Source organism: Podarcis tiliguerta (assembly GCF_965153285.1).
Source record: "Podarcis tiliguerta genome assembly, chromosome: 4".
Taxonomy (NCBI): Eukaryota; Metazoa; Chordata; class Lepidosauria; order Squamata; family Lacertidae; genus Podarcis; species Podarcis tiliguerta.
This window is the reverse complement of record NC_139537.1, coordinates 38,873,965-38,893,065: the sequence shown is the minus strand read 5'-3', so window position 1 is coordinate 38,893,065 and position 19,101 is coordinate 38,873,965. Positions and strand designations below refer to the sequence as shown.

The 19,101-nt window shown below is 39.4% G+C and overlaps 1 protein-coding gene and 1 long non-coding RNA gene across 6 annotated transcripts in view; one reads left to right on the top strand and one right to left on the bottom strand.

Moving 5' to 3' along the window:
* EPHA6 (EPH receptor A6) overlaps window positions 1–19,101 on the bottom strand; it is a 340,304-nt gene that overhangs the window by 54,983 nt on the left and 266,220 nt on the right. For 3 of the 5 annotated variants that reach the window (XM_083438305.1, XM_083438306.1, XM_083438309.1), the window contains one exon: window positions 6,503–6,628. The exons of the other annotated variants lie outside the window; for them this stretch is intronic. In XM_083438305.1, the coding sequence (XP_083294431.1) occupies window positions 6,503–6,628 (126 nt within the window). The remainder of the gene's footprint in view (window positions 1–6,502; window positions 6,629–19,101) is intronic. 5 annotated transcript variants of the gene reach the window in all.
* LOC310676545 lies at window positions 2,344–9,545 on the top strand. The gene is made up of 2 exons (XR_014510604.1): window positions 2,344–2,489; window positions 9,446–9,545. It is a non-coding gene; the product is annotated as an uncharacterized lncRNA (long non-coding RNA).

The window sequence follows — 19,101 nt, the reverse complement described above, 5'->3', positions numbered from 1 at the left end:
AATTTAATTGAATGGTAGAATGATGAATGAGAATGGTGGCAAGATATTCAGAACACTTTTCCTGTCATTTTAAATACTGAAGCAAAGTCCATGCTAATGAATTTTTTTAAGTATCAAATTAATCTCCCCCAAATAATAATACATTCAGTGCACACTAATCTCTACAGATTTTGTTTATAATGAAATGCTGAAAAATCCGCAAAAGAAATAGGCATAGTAAATGCACATTATATACCCACCCCCACAAATACACAAATGCATATATACATACAGCAGAAAAACAGAAACTGGGGCTATAAAATGGTACAGTTTAAAGAGTGAGAACTATATTTTTTTTAAACCAGATGGTCTGTATCTTAAAATACCCAAATATAGATAGCTATCCCGTACTCAAGCTGAGAAGCTGAAGTTATGCTTCACCTTGTTCAAGCCAGGTGATCAATGGGATGGCTTTCCTGCCCTTAGACCTATGTCTGTTGAGAGTATCTGGCTGGGGGCAACAATTTGAAGGTGTTTTCAGCTGTGAAATATATGCAAACTATTTATGCATTTGCCTTAGGCCGAAGGCTTTTTCAGTGGTGGCCTCCTAATTATATAATATGGCACTCATGCCTCCTCCTTTATTGCATTTAAAAGTACTCTTGATATGTTTACATTTTGATCTCTTTATGCATTTTTGTTAGCTGTTTTGTGTTACTGATGTTTACAGTTCATTCTAAAAATCTGTCAGTGTAGATTTTAAATTGTTGATTTATCATAGAATCATAGGGTTGGAAGGGACCCTGAGTATCAACTAGTCCAACCCCCTCCGGTGCAGAAATACTCCCTTACTGGGATCAAACCTGCAGCCTTGGCATTATCAGCAGCATGCTCTAACATACCCTCTAACATTCCACATGGTCTCCACATTGTTGGGCGGCTTCATGTATTAGTAATTCATAGTTGGTGATATTAATTAGCGAAGTCATTCATCCAAGCTGCAAAGTTTCATGGCTAAAGTTGTCTTTTAAGGAATGAAAATACTTTCACTTTTTTTCAGATTTTGCAGTCCAGGATTTAAATACATGTAGTTTTGTGAGATCTCTCTCTCTCTCTCTCTCTCTCTCTCTCTCTCTCTGTGTGTGTGTGTGTGAGTGAGAGAGATAGATTCTTTTTATCAGTCTCCAATATCTGTAGAGTGATGACAGGCTACATGTGAATATGCCCTTAATCTTGCTTTTACACCATACAGTTAATACTTTTTACAACTATTGTCACATCACAGGGACAATATGCACATACAACTAACAAGACACATTTTAGCAAAGTAATAAATGTGCATAGACAAGTGTAGAGAATTTCAGTCTTGCACAAAATAGGGTTTTAACTTTCACAGGCAAAGAAACCTAAAAAAGATAGGCAATTTTTAAATTAGAAATAATACATATGTGCAGTCGTACCTTGGTTCTTGAACAGAATGTGTTCCGGGAGTCCGTTCGACTTCTGGAACTGTTTGAAAACCAAGACATGGCTTCCGATTGGCTGTAGGAGCGTCCTGCAGCCAATCGGAAGCCACAGAAGCCGCGCCGGAAGTTCGGCTTCCAAAAATCATTTGAAAACTGGAACACTTCTGGTTTTCAATCGTTCAGGAGCTGAAACATTCCAAGGCGTTCGGCAACCAAGGTACGACTGTATCTGGAAACCTTTGAGAACACTATCCTGATCACTATGAGACTCTTTAAATAAATAAATAAAACTAACTGTGAAACAAAAATGAACCTTTCTTTCCATAAATGAAAAACCATACTCCAGCAGTGTATGGAGGATATTTATTTTTTGTCTTTTTTGTTAAGTTGTGGGTGAACATATCAGACGACACAGTGATTCTTCAAACAGCTCTTGTTTATTCCCAGGCCAGAACAGAACTGAACTGAAGGGTTCAGTCAGCCTGCTTATATAGAGCACCAGTACAACGTAACTGTAACAATTTTCTAAAACTATCCAATCTGCTGGCCCAGGGTGAGAACTTCAGTACATAACAATGCTGAAGTCTCAAGGTGAGAAATAATAAAACATTCAATGCAATATAAGCAATCGAACTTAAAAACCACAACGAACCAACTGCTAGATAGAAACACCATCTTCACTCCATAGGAATAGAAGGAAATATTTTAAATTTTGCAGTGTGCTATTCTACAGCTTTAACTGTAACTCCTCCTGAAATCTGGTGATGCAGTATAGAAATTCATTCAAAATAAATATTAACAAAGCAACCCACCCTCCCTCCCCCTTGTGCTGGGCTGCGGGGATTGGACTAAGCACAGGTGTCCTTTTGCCCAGCTCTGCCAGCTTCCTGCTAGGCGCCGCTGACAAGAGTGAGAGAAGCTGCATTCCCTCTGGTATGGAGCTCCCGCTTCTGCCTGCCAAATGTGCAGATGGGCAAAAGTGCTGTCAACAAGATGGCTACCAGTGACAGGCAGTGGAAGGCCCCCAAAAAGGGTGTTCCAGAGGTGAGAAGGAGCAGGGATGCAGTCTGTCTAGGATCTGTTGGATCCAAAGCTGGTCCTATTGTCGTCACATGGTGGCATTGGGTCTGATCCAGACCTGAGCACGGCACTCATCCTGTCATTTTCTGCCCCAGTCACTGTGCATGGCAGGGCTGCACATGGGACAATGGCCCCACAGCCTCCTAAAGCCATACCAGCTGGTGGCAGAGGTTTGAATTGTTTCCTAATTGGGTTTTTTTGAGAGGGAGTTATGAGCAAGAATAATGTTATACAAACAAGTACACCAAGTTTTCTCATGTCATTGTATATTACAAAAATAGCACAATAAATGTGGAAAGATATCTACAACATGTGTTTCATTATTAGTGGTCAATGTATAAGTTCTTGGTTTATGAGTTTGTTTAAGCAATTAGGAAGAAGAAGAAAAAGGGGGAAAGGAAAAAAAGGGGGGAGAGGGAAGTGGCAACTGACTGGGGTAATTATAAATGAACAAGTAACTAGGCTAGAGCGACAACAAAACAATACAATAGCAACAATGGTTATCTGTACCGCAGCATCTTAGTAAATTGAAGAAATGGGTAAATTTCCCACACGCTGAACTGCTCACTGATAGTCACCCAATGGCTTGATTTGCACATCATGTTAAGCCCTAGTTAAGAACAAACTGCTTTACCGCAAACATGCAGGGTGCTGGTGCACATTGTTGAAATAGTCTTGCTCCACTCTTCCCCCAGTTTTTCTGCTCCAGTACCAAAGATGAAAGAAGCTAGAGCCTGGCTTGTTGTAATGTATGAACAGCTCATTATTTGTTTGGAAACACAGTAGGCATTCGAAGAAAGTAGATATTCTCTTTAGGCTTTGCACAGCTATGTGAATACATTTATGTTACCTTCATGCTCAGAAATAATAAAAAAAAGTCTTTTCCAAGCAGAAACAGGCATTTGACTGATCTGTTCCATACTTTACACTGATGTTTGCTGAATTATATACATTACTCAAGTATGAGTGTTGAACATTTATAGCAAACAAGGATTTTTATATGTAACTGACCAAAAATTTAGAGAAACAGGAAAATGACTCTTGTGGAGTACAACTAGAACAGCTGCAGAGCTTTGACCATTACTGAATTTTTCTGACTGAATGTCTCTCTGTTCTATCTGTATGCTTACTATGGAAAACACAGTCTCTAGCGTTCTGCTCTTTACATCTGTTGTCTATGGGACTTACTCTGATGAATTACCCTGGGCAGGAAACAGACCAAACTCTTAATCCACTTCAAGATGTCACAAGCCCACCAATTTCACAACATAAACCACGATCTTTTGTCCCTTGGTTCAGTTTTAAGTGCAGTCATTAGGCATACCTCTTTACTGTGTATCACAAAATCCATTCTACCCTCTTTCCTTCTCTTCTGTCATTCTCTACTTGAATGTTGTTAAGGAGGAAATTTAGCAGCCCTTCCTTTGGTATTATTTTATTTTAATACATTTCTGCAATATAATATATTACCTCTCTGTAAAAGTGATTATTAAGGCACATCTTCAAAATGGATGCATAATAAAAATATGCAGTTTGTATATGCCTTTATTGCTTTGTTTCATTCCAAATAAATTCTCCCAACTAATACAGCTATGAGTTCAATTCTGCACAAGCAGAGTGTCCCCCCTCAAACAAAATACTTACTAAAAACAGGAAAATATGAAAGTTTCTTTTACCAAGATATAATTAAAACAAGATTATTGAACCTTAAAAGTGCTACATTTGAACATATTTCAACACATGCCCAGGATGCACATTGTTTGAAACAAATATGATGCCAAAAGTCATTTCCTGACCTCTGAGACTGTGGTTTAGGGTCACAGAGAGACCCTAACATAATGGATGCAACCCACATGCTTGAAAAGTTAAAGTGGGAAGGAGATCAGACACCATGAGAAGTAAGCTCTTCATGGCATCTCCATGTCAAAGATAATATGTGCCCCAGTTCTTTATTAGTTACTGAGAGATGTACCCCATGTTTCAATTGTTTCCATGCTACTGAAAGAAAATAAAAGGGAACTCTTTGACCAGTGATAATGCAGAATAACATCCTTTCAACCCCAAATTAAATCTGGCTAAGCATGGCTTCAGTTATTTATTCCAGTAGCCCAAGAAAACATAAAGCAGGAAAGAGTATATTTCAGGGTTACTTTCTGCTAGTGTGACCACACCTGAGCACACATGTATGGTAACAGTGCTACGTTAATTTTTGTCGCAGGCTCTGGAGTGCTTTAAATCATGTAAAGCATGGGTAGGCAAACTAAGGTCCAGGGGCCAGATCTGGCCCAATCGCCTTTTAAATCCAGCCCGTGGACGGTCTGGGAATCAGTGTGTTTTTACATGAGTAGAATGTGTCCTTTTATTTAAAATGCATCTCTGGGTTATTTGTGGGGCATAGGAATTCGTTCATTCCCCCCTGAAAAAATATAGTCTGCCCCACCACAAGGTCTGAGGGACAGTGGATTGGCCCCCTGCTGAAAAAGTTTGCTGACTCCTGACGTGAACAGTGCAAACAGGTTGTCAGCAGTATCAGAACTGACAGTGCCTGCCACCTTTTGACAGGGAGTGTGCTGTGGTTCTCAACCACCTCATGCAGCAAGAGGCGTCAGGTGACAATGTTTCTTCTTCCTTGCAGTACCCATCTGCACACCTGGGCACAGATTTGATGAGCAGCCCAGGTATGCAGACCAATGGTTGTGCATGGATTACTTTTGTAGACTCAGCATGGCTGTCTTTACTTTAAAATCGTCTTTACTACAGTTACAAAGGAAGGAACTAAAATAAGCACTTCATCTGGATGCCCCCCGTCATGTACATTTATTATTAAAATATACAATGTTGTATTCTGCATTTTTATTATGTAAATATGACCAAGGGGAATGAATTAATGATGTTTTGTTTTTTTAAAAAAATACATATTCGGGTATTTTAAAGTGAGGATAAACAGATTTGATGAAGAAAACCTTATCCAGGCTAAAAAAAAATTATACTAGAATATTGCAAATTGTACTTGAATTTCAGAATGAATAATTGCTCCCTTATGGTAGTTACGGAATATTTTTTCCAGGAAGTATTTGTTAATTCAATCTATCCTTAATTGTCAGTTTATACAGCATAAGAATAATCCATTTATGTTGTGGAAGAGTAATGACCTCTCAGGTGCATATGGAAATTTCCTTTTAATACTATTCTGGTTGAAAGTAAAGAAAGTAAAGCAATACTTTCATGCATAGAAATTAATATGTAATGATCTGAAGTGCTCTGACTATATTTTGTTTTACTCTGGTGTAGGCTGCACACCAGAGGGTTGTATAAGGTTGTACAAAGTATTTTAATACTATAGCAGATTCCAAACAAATTTCACACGGCTATTTTGAACAATACGAAAATCATTGGTATGTTGTATACACATTGTGATTGAACAATGCTAAATTATATCCAAGTGTTTATCTAAATTACTAGCTGCTATCCCCTTTTACCGTTTCAGATTCACTGTTGTTTTGACGTTATCTTTAGTTTTGTCATACTTATTTGGGCTCTACTGCATTTCTGATGAATTATAAACTTTGCTCACTGTGACATAAACTTCTCCACTGCATACCCCACAACTGTCCCGATTTTAAGCAGGACATCTCGGAATTACAGAATGTCCCTTTTTTTGTCTGGCGCTCTGGTGCGAGTCCTCAAGCCAGAGTGCCAGACCAAAAGATGCGCCCTCCGGCACACGTCAGCAGGGTTGTGCCAGAGTGCTGGACTGGAAGGCACTCTGGCATGACAATTCTGACACCCCAATTTTGGGGACAAAAATGTTGGAGGGTATGCCATTGCTATTTGTTTGAACTGTAACAAGAGTGAAATAGCAAGTATCTATTTAGCAAAATATGTATCATGTAACATAAATGCACTGTATTCCTCATTTTGGTCCCAAGAACCAAAGCTTCCTATCCAGTGCTTGAATGTTCACATGGAATACCTACCAGAAGAAATCCTGGGGGGCAAAGATCCTCCCCCTGACAGAGGATGTGGGGCTGGAATGTTATTTAAAAATCCTTCCCTCAGGAATCTTGGGCAAAGAGACTGCACCCCAATGGTCGGGAAGGATCCTTATAAAAGATAAAAATTGTCATTAATTATACAGACAGTTATTTTAATTGCTGAACAGAAGGTGTTGGTTGCAAAGAGAAAAAAATATCCCATAACAATATTGTTAAATATTAATTTGTAACCTGTTTGTGGTTGAACAAAAAGCTGGTACGCTTCCGTATCCAAATCAGCTGATGCCAGGCATAGAAATGTTATTCAAGGAATGCCTTCACAATGAAACTTACTTCTGAGTATAGGATTGCTCTAAAACTTTTCTGATAATGAAAGGACACACATGTTAAATGAAGAAAATGTAAAATTTGTAATGATGATGATGTCAAAGAGAAAAACAACTACCAGACTTTTAGAAGACATCTGAAGGCAGCTCTGTTTAGGGAAGCTTTTAATGTTTAACAGAGTATTGTATTTTAATATTTTGTTGGAGGCCGCCCAGAGTGGCTGGGGAAACCCAGCCAGATGGGTGGGGTATAAATAATAAATTATTATTATTATTATTATTATTATTATTATTATTATTATTACTACTACTACTACCCCGGCCATCTGAATGGGTTGTCCCAGCCCCTCGGACTGGCTTCAAACAAATATAAAAGTACTGAGGTTACCAACACCAGGACTATTATCACTAAAGTATAATTTGGTTCTTAATGTCAGTGCTTTGGGTTTTTATGAGAAAGCACACAGGGACCGGGGAGGAGGGCAGACAATAATATTTGTACTATAAATCCACTTATAATATACTGGAAAAATATCCATACTATAAATCCATTAAAATGTTAACAGATACATGGTGTTGTTTCTCTTTTCATTAAATCCCATCAAGGCAGACTCTTCATGGCTTTTGCAACTATGGAAAAGTTGTGTATGAAGCCTGAGTTGGAACAATGATTGAATGAATTTCAAATTTCAGTGAATATTAACTTTTGTGAACAAAGTATCATGCAGTTCAAACCCTACTAAAAATTCAGCAGAAGCCCTATGTACAGCATCAGCCTTCTGTTTTTCAAATAAATTGAGATATATACTTGAAATTACTACACAAAACTACTTTAGGAAGTACTTGTTTCAGACGTGTATGTTCAGCTGGCATATACTTGAGCTTCTATCAGGGTGTGGGATGAGGAGAGAACGACTACAAGTATGAAGAAGTGCCTTGCCAGGAAGCTTAATAATATGTTTTGCTAACTCTGCCTCACACTTCCATTATTTTTAGAACGAACTGCATGCTTGCTCCTCAGAGACAGACAACACCTGCCTCTCATTATAATCAGAAAATAAACAGGTTCCTTAATCTTCATGGGATGTAATTTTGTAGTGATTAACAGAAATGCAGAAAAACCCCAGAAATAAAATTCAGATAAAACATAGTTCATTTATATCTTTTTAAGTTTACTTAGATACAACAACAAAAAGTAATGTTGGTGCTATGTAAACTTAGAAAGATATAAATAAATAAAATAAATCACCCACTCACTGATTTTCATTGCCAAAGCCTCATTATCCTTTGCGTAATATATGCTTCACTTCTATCTTTCTGTGTGAGACATAAACAGTATATATTTGAACAAACAAAGCGTGCTGGGCTTTTATTGTGTATCTCAAAGAACATCAGGCCCAGACTACCCACTACATAAATCCACTTAACAAGAATTTGCTAATACTGAGATGAGGAAAAGTAAGGATCAGAAACGGGCACTTTCCCTCACTCTAATCATCCCACCCACCCCCAAAAATGGAGTTTGAAAAGCTCAATTTCCTAGAAGGGGATGACTTAAAGTGGAAAAACAGTAATTCAAGAAAGGGTTAAATGCTATATTCCCCACTGCTGCTTCTACACTACAAATGTATGACACTTACCTAAACCAGCCACTGGTCTACTGCTATACACATTTCCATTTAACATACTGCTTGTAGTGCTGTAAATTACCTATTACATATACATTTGAGAGTCTATAACAAAACCAAGGATGTTGTTTTAGTAATAAATCAATTAAACACAAAGGGTTAAGTAATGTTCACTTAACTGAGCCAAGCTTTAAATACTTATGGAATTTTTCTTAGGAAGCCTTTGCAAGACTGAGGTTATGAACTGCACACTAAGCTAACTTAGATGGGGGAAGCTCTAAAATTCCAATTGATCCATTTTTGGAAAATATTTGGGGTCAGAAGCTCGCTGGTGTACCAGGTAAGTGGAACTGAGGATAGGCTTGCTTGGTAGGCCCTGCCAGGCACTGGGGTCACTGCAGCCGCACAAAGATGCTGCTTGCTCACACTGGGCCCTTTGATTATCCAATTCAGTTCTTGGGAGGGTATACCCTCATGTTTTTAACGTTAAGTACGGGTTAAGGAAGGGTTGCGGTTAACAAAGAGGCACAAATGGTGCATTGCTTTTAAGGTTTGTAATGTGTTGTTAAAATGTGACACCAGAGGGTGTTGCAGATCAACCAGCAGCGTTTTGACGGAAATAAACCCAACAACAAGGTAAGAAAAACAATTTAAATTACAAGTATGCCCTGTGGCATTTAAAAATGATATATCTAATATCGTTCTAATAACGTTAAACAGCCCTCGCCTACTTTTGTACTATTGCACAGTCTTACAATTGGGGAGATCCTTCTTGTTCTTACCACCATGAAGAATTTGGTGTCCTCATCAAACATGATCACTTCACTGCTAACACTAAACTCCATGTATGAACAAGTTACAAAGCACTGGTACCAACACTGGTCCTTCGGAGAACCCACTTCTTGCATTCCTTCAGTGTGAGAACTAGTCATTTATTCCTACTTTCTGCTATCTGTTTTTTTTTTTACCAGTTAATGATCCAGAAGAGAACTTGTCCTCTTATACCAAGACACCTAAGCTTATTCAGCTAATCTCAGACAGACGGAGAAAGAAAGAAAGAAAGAAAGAAAGATAAAGAAAGAAAGAAAGAAAGAAAGAGGTATTTGGTGAGTGACTTTATTAAATAATCTACATAACTGCTGCTTTTTCTGTAGAAATAAAAGCTGCTAAATGTATATAATGAAGGCGCCAGCCAAACCTCCCTGGAGAGAGCATTACACAAATGGGGAGCCGAAAAGGGCTGTTCTTGTGTTGTCATCCTGTAGGCCTCTCACGGAGAAGGCACACAAAGGAGGGTCTCAGAGGATGATCTCAGGGTCTACCTAGGTTCATATGGTCAGAGACAGTCCAGTTCTTGAGGTATTGTGGTCTTGAGCCATTTAAGGCACTGTTCAAGTGTGAAAAGTGTGCCATCAGTTACGTGTAGATCTTACTGATTTTCTTGCAGGTTACTATTTTAGATTTCAGTAGAGTGGGGATTGAAGGTTTCATTCGCTCTTTGTGTAAAACCCATGTACACGACAAGAATGTAATGAACAAAAATCTGACAAGCATGATGATATACGGCTAAACAGAGGACTCTTTGATCCCCATGAGAGTAAATCACAGGATTATTGCCAAAAGGAGTAATAAAACATGACCACCATTTCCAAATGATGTCTGCAGGGATGTTTTAAGTGACAAACAAGAAGATTTGGGGGGGGGGGATTTGGGGATGCCCTGACTTGCCTATCTAATCTGAGACTTGAGAAAGAGGACCTATTTTCCATCTGCAGCATTAACATTTCACATATTGTTTGTCCTATGAAAAACGCAGGCTGGTATTACAGTAGTACCTTGGGTTACAATCTTAATTTGTTCCAGAGGTCCGCTCTTACCCCGAAACCGTTCTTAACCCGAGGCTCACTTTTGCTAATGGGGCCTCCCATCATTCAATCACTGCTGGTTCGTGATTTTCGTTCTCATCCTGGAGCAAAGTTCACAACCCGGAGCAACTACTTCTGGGTTAGCGAAGTTTGTAACCCGAAGCATTTATAACCTGAAGCGTTTGTAACCCAAGGCACTACTGTACTTTTCTTGCCTTAAGTATGGCTAAGCTACTGCAGTGGACCAAACCTCAGCAGATGAGGTTCAGTTCCCATGATCACAAACAGAAATGCTGCTTGAAATGGTTATTAAGTCTGTACTAGAGTCTTGACCTGAATTCTTCTTGTCCTCAGCATTTCAGTTCACCTGATCATACCAGCTTTGCAGCATGCGTAAATAGCTACTAGCTCACTCCTATAATTAAGCATTTTAATACAATTTTTCAGCATTGTGTATAACAAATTTACACTAAGGAGGCAGAACTGTCCTCAATAACTGTTTATGTATTATCTTGGGTGTATCTAATGATGCAGCCTAGATAATGTTATTGCAGGATTCTGCAGTTAAATCTTGCTCATCCTTGCCAGTCCATAATGAGAAGAGAGAGTGGGAGTCAGGCACATTCAATTCTAAGGATCAAGTAATGCTGTTAGAAAGATTCATGGCTTTCATTTAAGCAAGTTTTTTGGCAGTGGTGTGCATTGTTGATAATGACCTCATTAATGGATTCCTCTGAGTAAATTACAAATATGATTTTCTGGTATAAAAACAATTACCTTTCAATTGCACCTGGCTGCTTCTGTAGCAGTATCATTTTTTAGTCTTTGTAAAACTGTGGAGTTTTACTGCTGTATCAAAAGTTTACATTCATATTATTAGAATACCACCACAATAGAACACAGTATGACGTGTGGCCTATAATAAAGACCATTTTGCTAGATGTGTCTTATGCGAACATATTTTGTTCAATTTATCCTGAAAGCCCTGCCAACAATGACCTGTGTTTGTAAAAACCCCTCAAATATTAAAATATTAAAATGAGTGTCTTAGTGCAGACTTTAAAGTGGAGTTTGATACTTCAAATGTTTCTTTGTGAATGTTCAATTACGATTGTACCTAAGACACTGAAGTGAAATGTCTGGCCTATTCTGAAAGTGGGGCATTCTACCTTGCTTTTCTTGCATATCATTCACTGGGAAAGTTAAATTAGAAGTCTGTTTTTTCTACATCTTTCTTTAGCTCCTTTAAAAGAGTACAGATTGACTATACCAAATTGTGGTCCTCCAGATGCTGGACCGCAAGCTCTCACTATACCTGACTGTTGCCCAATAGCCATGCTGGCTGGGCTGATAGAAACTGAAGTGCAGTGTCCCTGGACTACGCAGTGCTAGGGAGCACTGCTTGACTAGAAATCTCCTTTCCTCACAATTAGACAGTGCTGACTGCAAGTAAGTCTGGATGCCTCAGGTGGATCATTAGCAGGGGTGGGGAACTGAATCCAGTGGCCCAGATCCTGGGTTTCACCAACCCTGGACAGCTACCTTGTGTGGTGAGCAGGCCCCTCACTCACGTACAATCACCTGATATCACGATGATGTCGGGTAACTCGTTTTTCCTTTGCAGCATGGCAAACTGCCAAAAATAAATAAATAAATCCAAACTATGTGAAGCTTGAAGTTACTTTCCATCTAGTTATAGGTCATGGCTCCATGTCCTGCTTTCTGCAGGTATCGTCTGTGCTGCCATGATCCCAATGGGGAACTTGGTAGCACTGCTAATCCAGCAAGCTTGATCACTGCCTGTCAGCAGATAGGTAATAACTTCAAATCTTGCTCTGGGAAGAGGTGAGCCATTCCCAGTGGACTTGCTCTCACGGGCAATCAGCTGATCAGTGGTGGCAGCAAGTCTCCCTAGCCAATGCTCTGTTGAGCACTTTAAGGCTCCTGATTGTGCACTGGCAACTTTGTCTCTACTTGTGCACATTTGATGTCACATACGGCATAAGGTGTGGGACAGCTGGGAATGATTATGGAGAAATGGTCTCATGGGCCAAAGTGGAACTCAGGCCCATAAACTATAGGTTCCCCACCCCTGATCTATAGAATCTCAGTTTGTGGTCACTGCCAGCCCCACGGGACCTAAATCAAACAGTGAAAATCAAGTACTATATGATTGTACATTTAAGCAGGAATACATTTGTATTCCTGAACATGTGTGCAGGAAAATCATTAGCAGCTCTCAAGAGGCAGCTGAAGGAATAGCAAAATATCCAGGGCCAAACTAATAATGACATGGGAAATCCATGTTTTAATTTTATGATTTTATTAACAGAAGCTGCAAGGGAATAGGGAAAACATGGATCGGGGAAGGGTTTATTCCCATGTCACCCCTTGTGCTTCCCCAACGACAGGCAACAGAAGATCCCAGAAGATCCATTTGTCTTGTGGGCAAAAAGGACACTATTACCACATGCTCAGTGTTAGAAAAACAGATTCCCATGCGAACAAAAAACACTTTATATAAGAAATAAGATCACTAGTAGATGAGTGAGGAGGCCATGCAGCAATGTCAGCTCCGAGTCAACTTAATATCTGCACTCTGGACAAGAAAGGCTTCCTAAGCAGAGAAAGCACAGAAATAAGCTCAAGGATCCAAGGCATAAGATAAATACAGCTTTGCAAGAGACTCTTGCTATAATGATTTACAAGTGCATACAAAGAACCAAACCTTGTTTAATGTTATATCCTGGATGAATGATCGTCCTGTGATCATTTCATGTAGCTATGGTTATGGTGGAGCAATTTGAGAAAGCATTTGAAGTCAAAGAGTTCAATTAACTACTCATCTCTATGTTGAGAGAGCTTTAATGGTTTCCTTCCAGGAGATTTGATCTTAATTTGGGACCCTCATTTCAGAACAAACTATGCTGTGCAGAAACAATACATTGCTACATTTGCGAAACTTCTTCTTGCAGCAAATAAAATGCAGAAGCTTCAAATCTTCTCATGCATAGGGGAAGGGGAACAGGGATATCACAAGTATGAGGCTTGCTGCTGCTCATTTCCAATTCCCTAAATGGCTAAACCCAGCACTTAGTTGCCTATATGATTGAGTTTCAGCCCATTGTTGAGCTATGCAGTCCCCCCCCCCCCGTTCCAGTACCCCAAATTGGTGTTGCCCATGCTATAATATAGGTTTCTTGTTTTAACATAGACATATGATATCATAAAGATTTTAGAAAGTATAAATTGTTTCCAACTATACAGGTTCATTTTGGCTGCCCTAGTTATTACTAAATGCAATATAACCCACTGAAATTAGCAGGATGCTGAGAACAGCACAAAACTTATATCTTATTAAAATTATATTTGTTACAAACAGCAAATGGCACAACCCCAAGATCTGCTGGGTAAGCAAAGAAGTGCTTAGCTGTATTGTCAAAATAAGTGCTTAGTTGTATTGTGCAGAAGCAAAGCATCTCAGACTATGACCATGTGCTTGTGTTGCATTTATGTTATAACAGTGTTTCAGCCAGCTACAGTTCCTGACAGGTTCAAATGCTTCAGAAAAAGCAGTATTTACAAGTTGTTATAACCACTCTAAAAATGCTAATGTCAGGGGGAAAATATTCTGATGAATGATGCATTTGTACAGTCCACTGACACTGAAACTGTGTATTTGACAAAAGCACAATGGACAAATTAACAGACAAGTTAAGCTGTCATGTTCCCAGACCAATTTATTTTACATCTTACCCTAATGTCAGTTGTGACTGATGTAAAGTTTTTTTTTTTTTTTTTTTTTTTAAGTTATGACCTTTACTTGTGGCTTGGAAATAACTTTAAATGACTTCCAACATTTAAATAGTAAGATTCGCCTCTAAGTGTTAACCACAATCCAAAAGTTGGCACAGTCACCAACTGGCTCTCACTTTTGGTTCTGTCAATTAGTATACAGGCTCCTCAGATCCCAATCTAAATGCTCATAATCAGAGCTGAGTTGATTTACCATATTCAGGCCCGGGGGGGGGGGCATATGGGCCACTTGGCCCAGGCCTCCGATTCCAAAGGGGGCCTCGGTCAGCATATTTATCTATATTTTCCATTTTGTCTTTATATGGAGATACGGTTCAAGCCTTGAAATAAAATTATTTGTCAGCATAACTTTTGTGAAAATTATTTATATACTTACTTATTTACAAGACTTCAGTTATCCCCAGCGTAAAAAAAAAGGGAGGGGCACATTATCTACCTGGCCCGGGCCTCTGCCTGGCTCTACAAGGCCCTGACCGTATTTACTTGAAAATAATGCACACCATTTTTGGCCAAATCAAGATGTGAAAATGAGGGTGTGAATTACATTTGATGGTGCATTTATATTCACATCTTTATATGAATTTGATGGTGCATTTATATTCACATTTTCACATCTTAAGCAAATACTTTTTCTGGTTTCAAGGTTTTGAAAACTGGGGTGTGCAATAGATTCAATGGCACATTAGATTTGTGTAAATACGGTAAGTTGAATTCACACAATCTATATATGAAGCACATTGCTTCTTCCAGACCCCTGCTGTAATGGACTGGTTGGACACAGAGTGGTGGTGGAAGCAACCAACTGGGGAGCCACTTAGGGAAGATGGCTAAAAGTCCAGAAAGCGGTGGTGGGACAATGAGTGAGAAGAGGGAGAAGACTAGGAAGAGGCGGTGTTGGAAGATGAAGGGCAAATGGTTTAGTTATCCCTTTAATTATCTCAGAGCAATGCTAGGCCACAGACATTGTGAGAAATTAAAATGGTGGCTAGATCCAGAAGAAATAAAATAAGTGGGATCCAGGTCAGTCATCTATCTGCACTTTACTTTCAACAGTGATTTTGTATTATACAATAAATATTAATGCTCTTGGGCTGAGAAAGAAAAGTCATTGGTTTTTCACAGCAAATTAAATACAAATGAAAATGGTTCCAATGTGTACCACCACATAGACATGCTGGAGCCCCTGGAAATTATCACTGCTTGGGGAACTGGAGTGTATACAACAGCAATGTAATATACTTCTTGACTTTCATTCTAAAGATCATGTCTGGGTGCATAAATCTGAATATTTACGGAGAATGGTATTTATCCTCTTATGAAAATGAATATAAATCTTTCAAAAGAATAAACTGATCCAAGTCTGAATAACCCTTTTAATTTTGAGAACAGTTACTCTTAAAGAGCCAATTACTTTGCAAATGCCTTTTAATGAGTTACCAGCTCCTTTTGGAGCATAAAGAAAGTCAGCTGCAAAGAATCTATTGAGTGAGGATTTTCCAGTGCTGACACAAATTCAGTATTTTATGCAATCTGGTAGTCAAATTAATGACTGAGCCTCAGGAGTTCTTATCCTGGCTTTTTCAACATCTGAACGAGATGCACATTCTTGGAAATTCATTTTTGAAAGGTAGCCATTGCAGTTTTAGATTTAGCCAAAAAAGCTCAGTGTGAAATCAGAAATTGGCACATGATGATACACTTCCAAAGGCAAGTTGAAAGCAATCACTAAAGTAGACTGACCTCAAACAAAAAAAGTTTCCTCTGTCTACTCTCAACAAGCAAATCAGTCAATGGATTTTAAATAAAACAAATGAGTCTTTTTAAACTGAAGCCTACAAAATCAATAATGTTTCTAAAGCAAAAACGGTGTGAGTGAATTCTTGCTTTTGTTCTTTTATTGAGTAGTAGTCATCCGCATTGCAGGACATATACTTTGTGTAAATGGAATAGCCAAGGTGACCACAACATGGAACAAAGCAATTCCAGATTTAAAGCTGAAGTCTGGAAATCATTGACTACACATATCTGCCTCAAGAAAATGGAAACACTTCAGAATCTGGAATTTCAGTATTATAAAACAGCAAACTGGGTTAGATGGGAGGATGACTGTTAGAATTCTCCAATGAGACAGAATGGTTGAAATATGCCCTATGTGAGCATAGTGCAAGCAGGAAATCAGAAATCATATGAGGCTGGAACCACATAAATGTGACGGATAATTCTGATGCTGATTTATTGAATTTATATCCTACTTTTCCTCCTAAAGGAGCATGGGTGGCAAACATATCCACATTTTATTTTTTAAAAGGCATTCAAGAAATGGTTAGAAGATTCTAAAAACAGTTAGAATTAAGAACATTCTAACACAGTAGTGTTTAAAAAATGTTATTTCATGCAGGAGTGTTCCTGTTCATATCAGAATAAGCAATTTTGGCTCATTAGAACTCTCCTCCTGCAGCTTCTTATGCCCCATTGAACAGCTGCTTTGGGTGGTTGCGGGGATGGGCTTTCTAGAGTAGTGTAGGAAGCAGTGCAGAGCTGCATGGGGAACCAGCTAAAATATTTCCCATGCTTTCTGTGAGTGGAGGAAGAGCTGTTCTGGATCCAACCCACGGTGTTCCTCTTTGAAGAATAAGAATTACTGAAATCTAAAAGAATGCTCCTGGAAGATGATATAAAGGTAAAGGTACCCCTGCCTGTATGGGCCAGTCGTGTCCGACTCTAGGGTAGTGCGCCCATCTCACTTAAGAGGCCGGGGGCCAGCGCTGTCCGAAGACACTTCCGGGTCACGTGGCCAGCGTGACGAAGCTGCTCTGGCGAGCCGGCACCAGCGCAGCACACGGAAACACCGTTTACCTTCCCTCTAGTAAGCAGTCCCTATTTATCTACTTGCTCCCGGGGGTGCTTTCGAACTACTAGGTTGGCAGGCGCTGGGACTGAGCAACGGGAGCGCACCCCGCCGCGGGGATTCGAACCCCCGACCTGACGATCAGCAAGTCCTAGGCGCTGAGGTTTTACCCACAGTGCCACCTGTGTCCCGAAGATGATATAGGATCCTTTATTTAGAAGACCACACAGTCTTGGATCCCAAGTTGCTTTTCTATTAACAATAAACTGTTCTAATGGAAGTTCCTTCTGGCAGAAGAGGGGGTAAGAATGTTTTTACTAATTCCTCCTTCCCACTATACTTCCCTGTATGACTTCTCGCAATATTCCAGAGCATCAGTCAACACTCTATGACAGATGGCACAGGGGGCTGGCTGCAGGAGAACACTGAACCCGCCCCCCCCCAGCTTTCTGCTCACAGGAACGAAGGAGCTAAGCCATACTCCTTCGCTTACTTATGGCCTATGTGTGTGGTACGGAAGCTGCACTACCCAGGACAGGATGGGGTTGTGCAGGGTTGTGAAGGCAGCAGAGAGCATTGTTGGCTGCCCACTCTCCACCTTAGAGCAGATCTATGCCACAAGGTGCCATAGGAAGGCACTGGACATAGTAAAAGATCCATCGCATCCTGGTCACTGTCTCTTCGAGCTCTTGCCGTCGGGACGGAGATACAGGACGATGAAGACAAGAACAAGCCGTCTTAAGAACAGCTTCTTCTCCAGAGCGATCTCGGCCCTGAATGGGAAGCCCGGACTTTGAAAGTCATCAAATCTCCTTTGCTGTATTTTACTATATTTTTTTAATTAGTGTTTTTAAGGAGCAGCCGAGTAATTTCGTTGTCCCCGAAGGGGGCAATGACAATAAAGATATTATTATTATTATTATTATTATTATTATTATTATTATTATTATACTCTGTAACTTGAGTTGTAAATGACTGCTAATGCTTGTTTTCCTGATATTATACAACACAAAAATTATTTGTGCTGTTTCATTCATCAGTTATTTCGAACTGGAATTCTCACACATATTGTAATCATGTAATCTGGTGGAGTTTTTTTGCCCCTTTTAGGTCAACAGATAAAAACATTGTGATGGATTGCATTTCCTACTAACTTGAAGGACTATATACAGGCAATGGTTACAGCTTAATAACTTATGGCTAACATAAGGAGAAAGTCTCTGCCTAAGTACTGCAGACCAACTCTGTTTCTCACTGTCAGAAAGTGATTCATTAACCACTTATAGTGGTGTATGTCTCAGTAAGTCCAGTGTCAGATTCTATCTGATAATTATCCCATTGCTAGGGATGCTGTGTTGCAACTCAGAAACTGCTCAATCTACAGTATTCTCAGACTCAAACTGAACTACTTTAGTGTAAGCAGTTTTCAGAATGAAGCTGCTTTACATTTTACACCAGCCTATTGAACTGTTTTTCACTGATTAATTATCTGCCTCTGAATTAATCTGTTCAATTTAACTATATTTCCCTATAACAAAAAGTTCAATATAGGTTCCTTTTTTAAAGATATTGTACGGTTAGCTAACTTACAAAAAGCAAAAGCTAGCACACAATATTTTTCGCTCCCTATTACTGCAGCATACCAAACTTGTACCTTGTTGTTTCATCTCTTCTTCCCAGGTTCTTGAATTTTGCAACAGATGTTCCTGGGCTCAAGGTTCTCATTTAACTGTAATTTCCCCAGATGCCCATGTCCTTAAATTGGGTGTCAGGTGCTCTCATAACAACATGGCTGAGGGCCCTATGTGAAGGATTCTACTGAGCATACTTGGAGCCCTGGGATGTCCACACTAAGAAATCAAGGTATAATGGAAAAACCACATTTACCAGAGTACTTGGTGCTTGAGACATTGTTGTTGCACCAGGATATACAAGGGTCAGAGGGAAAAGAAGTATACTGTGGTACCCCTACACAACTATTAATACCATTAGATATTATCTCTCATTAGCTTATGCTTTTGAGAGTGTTTTTGCCATCTTATCATGTGTTATAATAGTAGTGCTATTATCTTGTGATTTAGAATAAAAATAAGAAAGC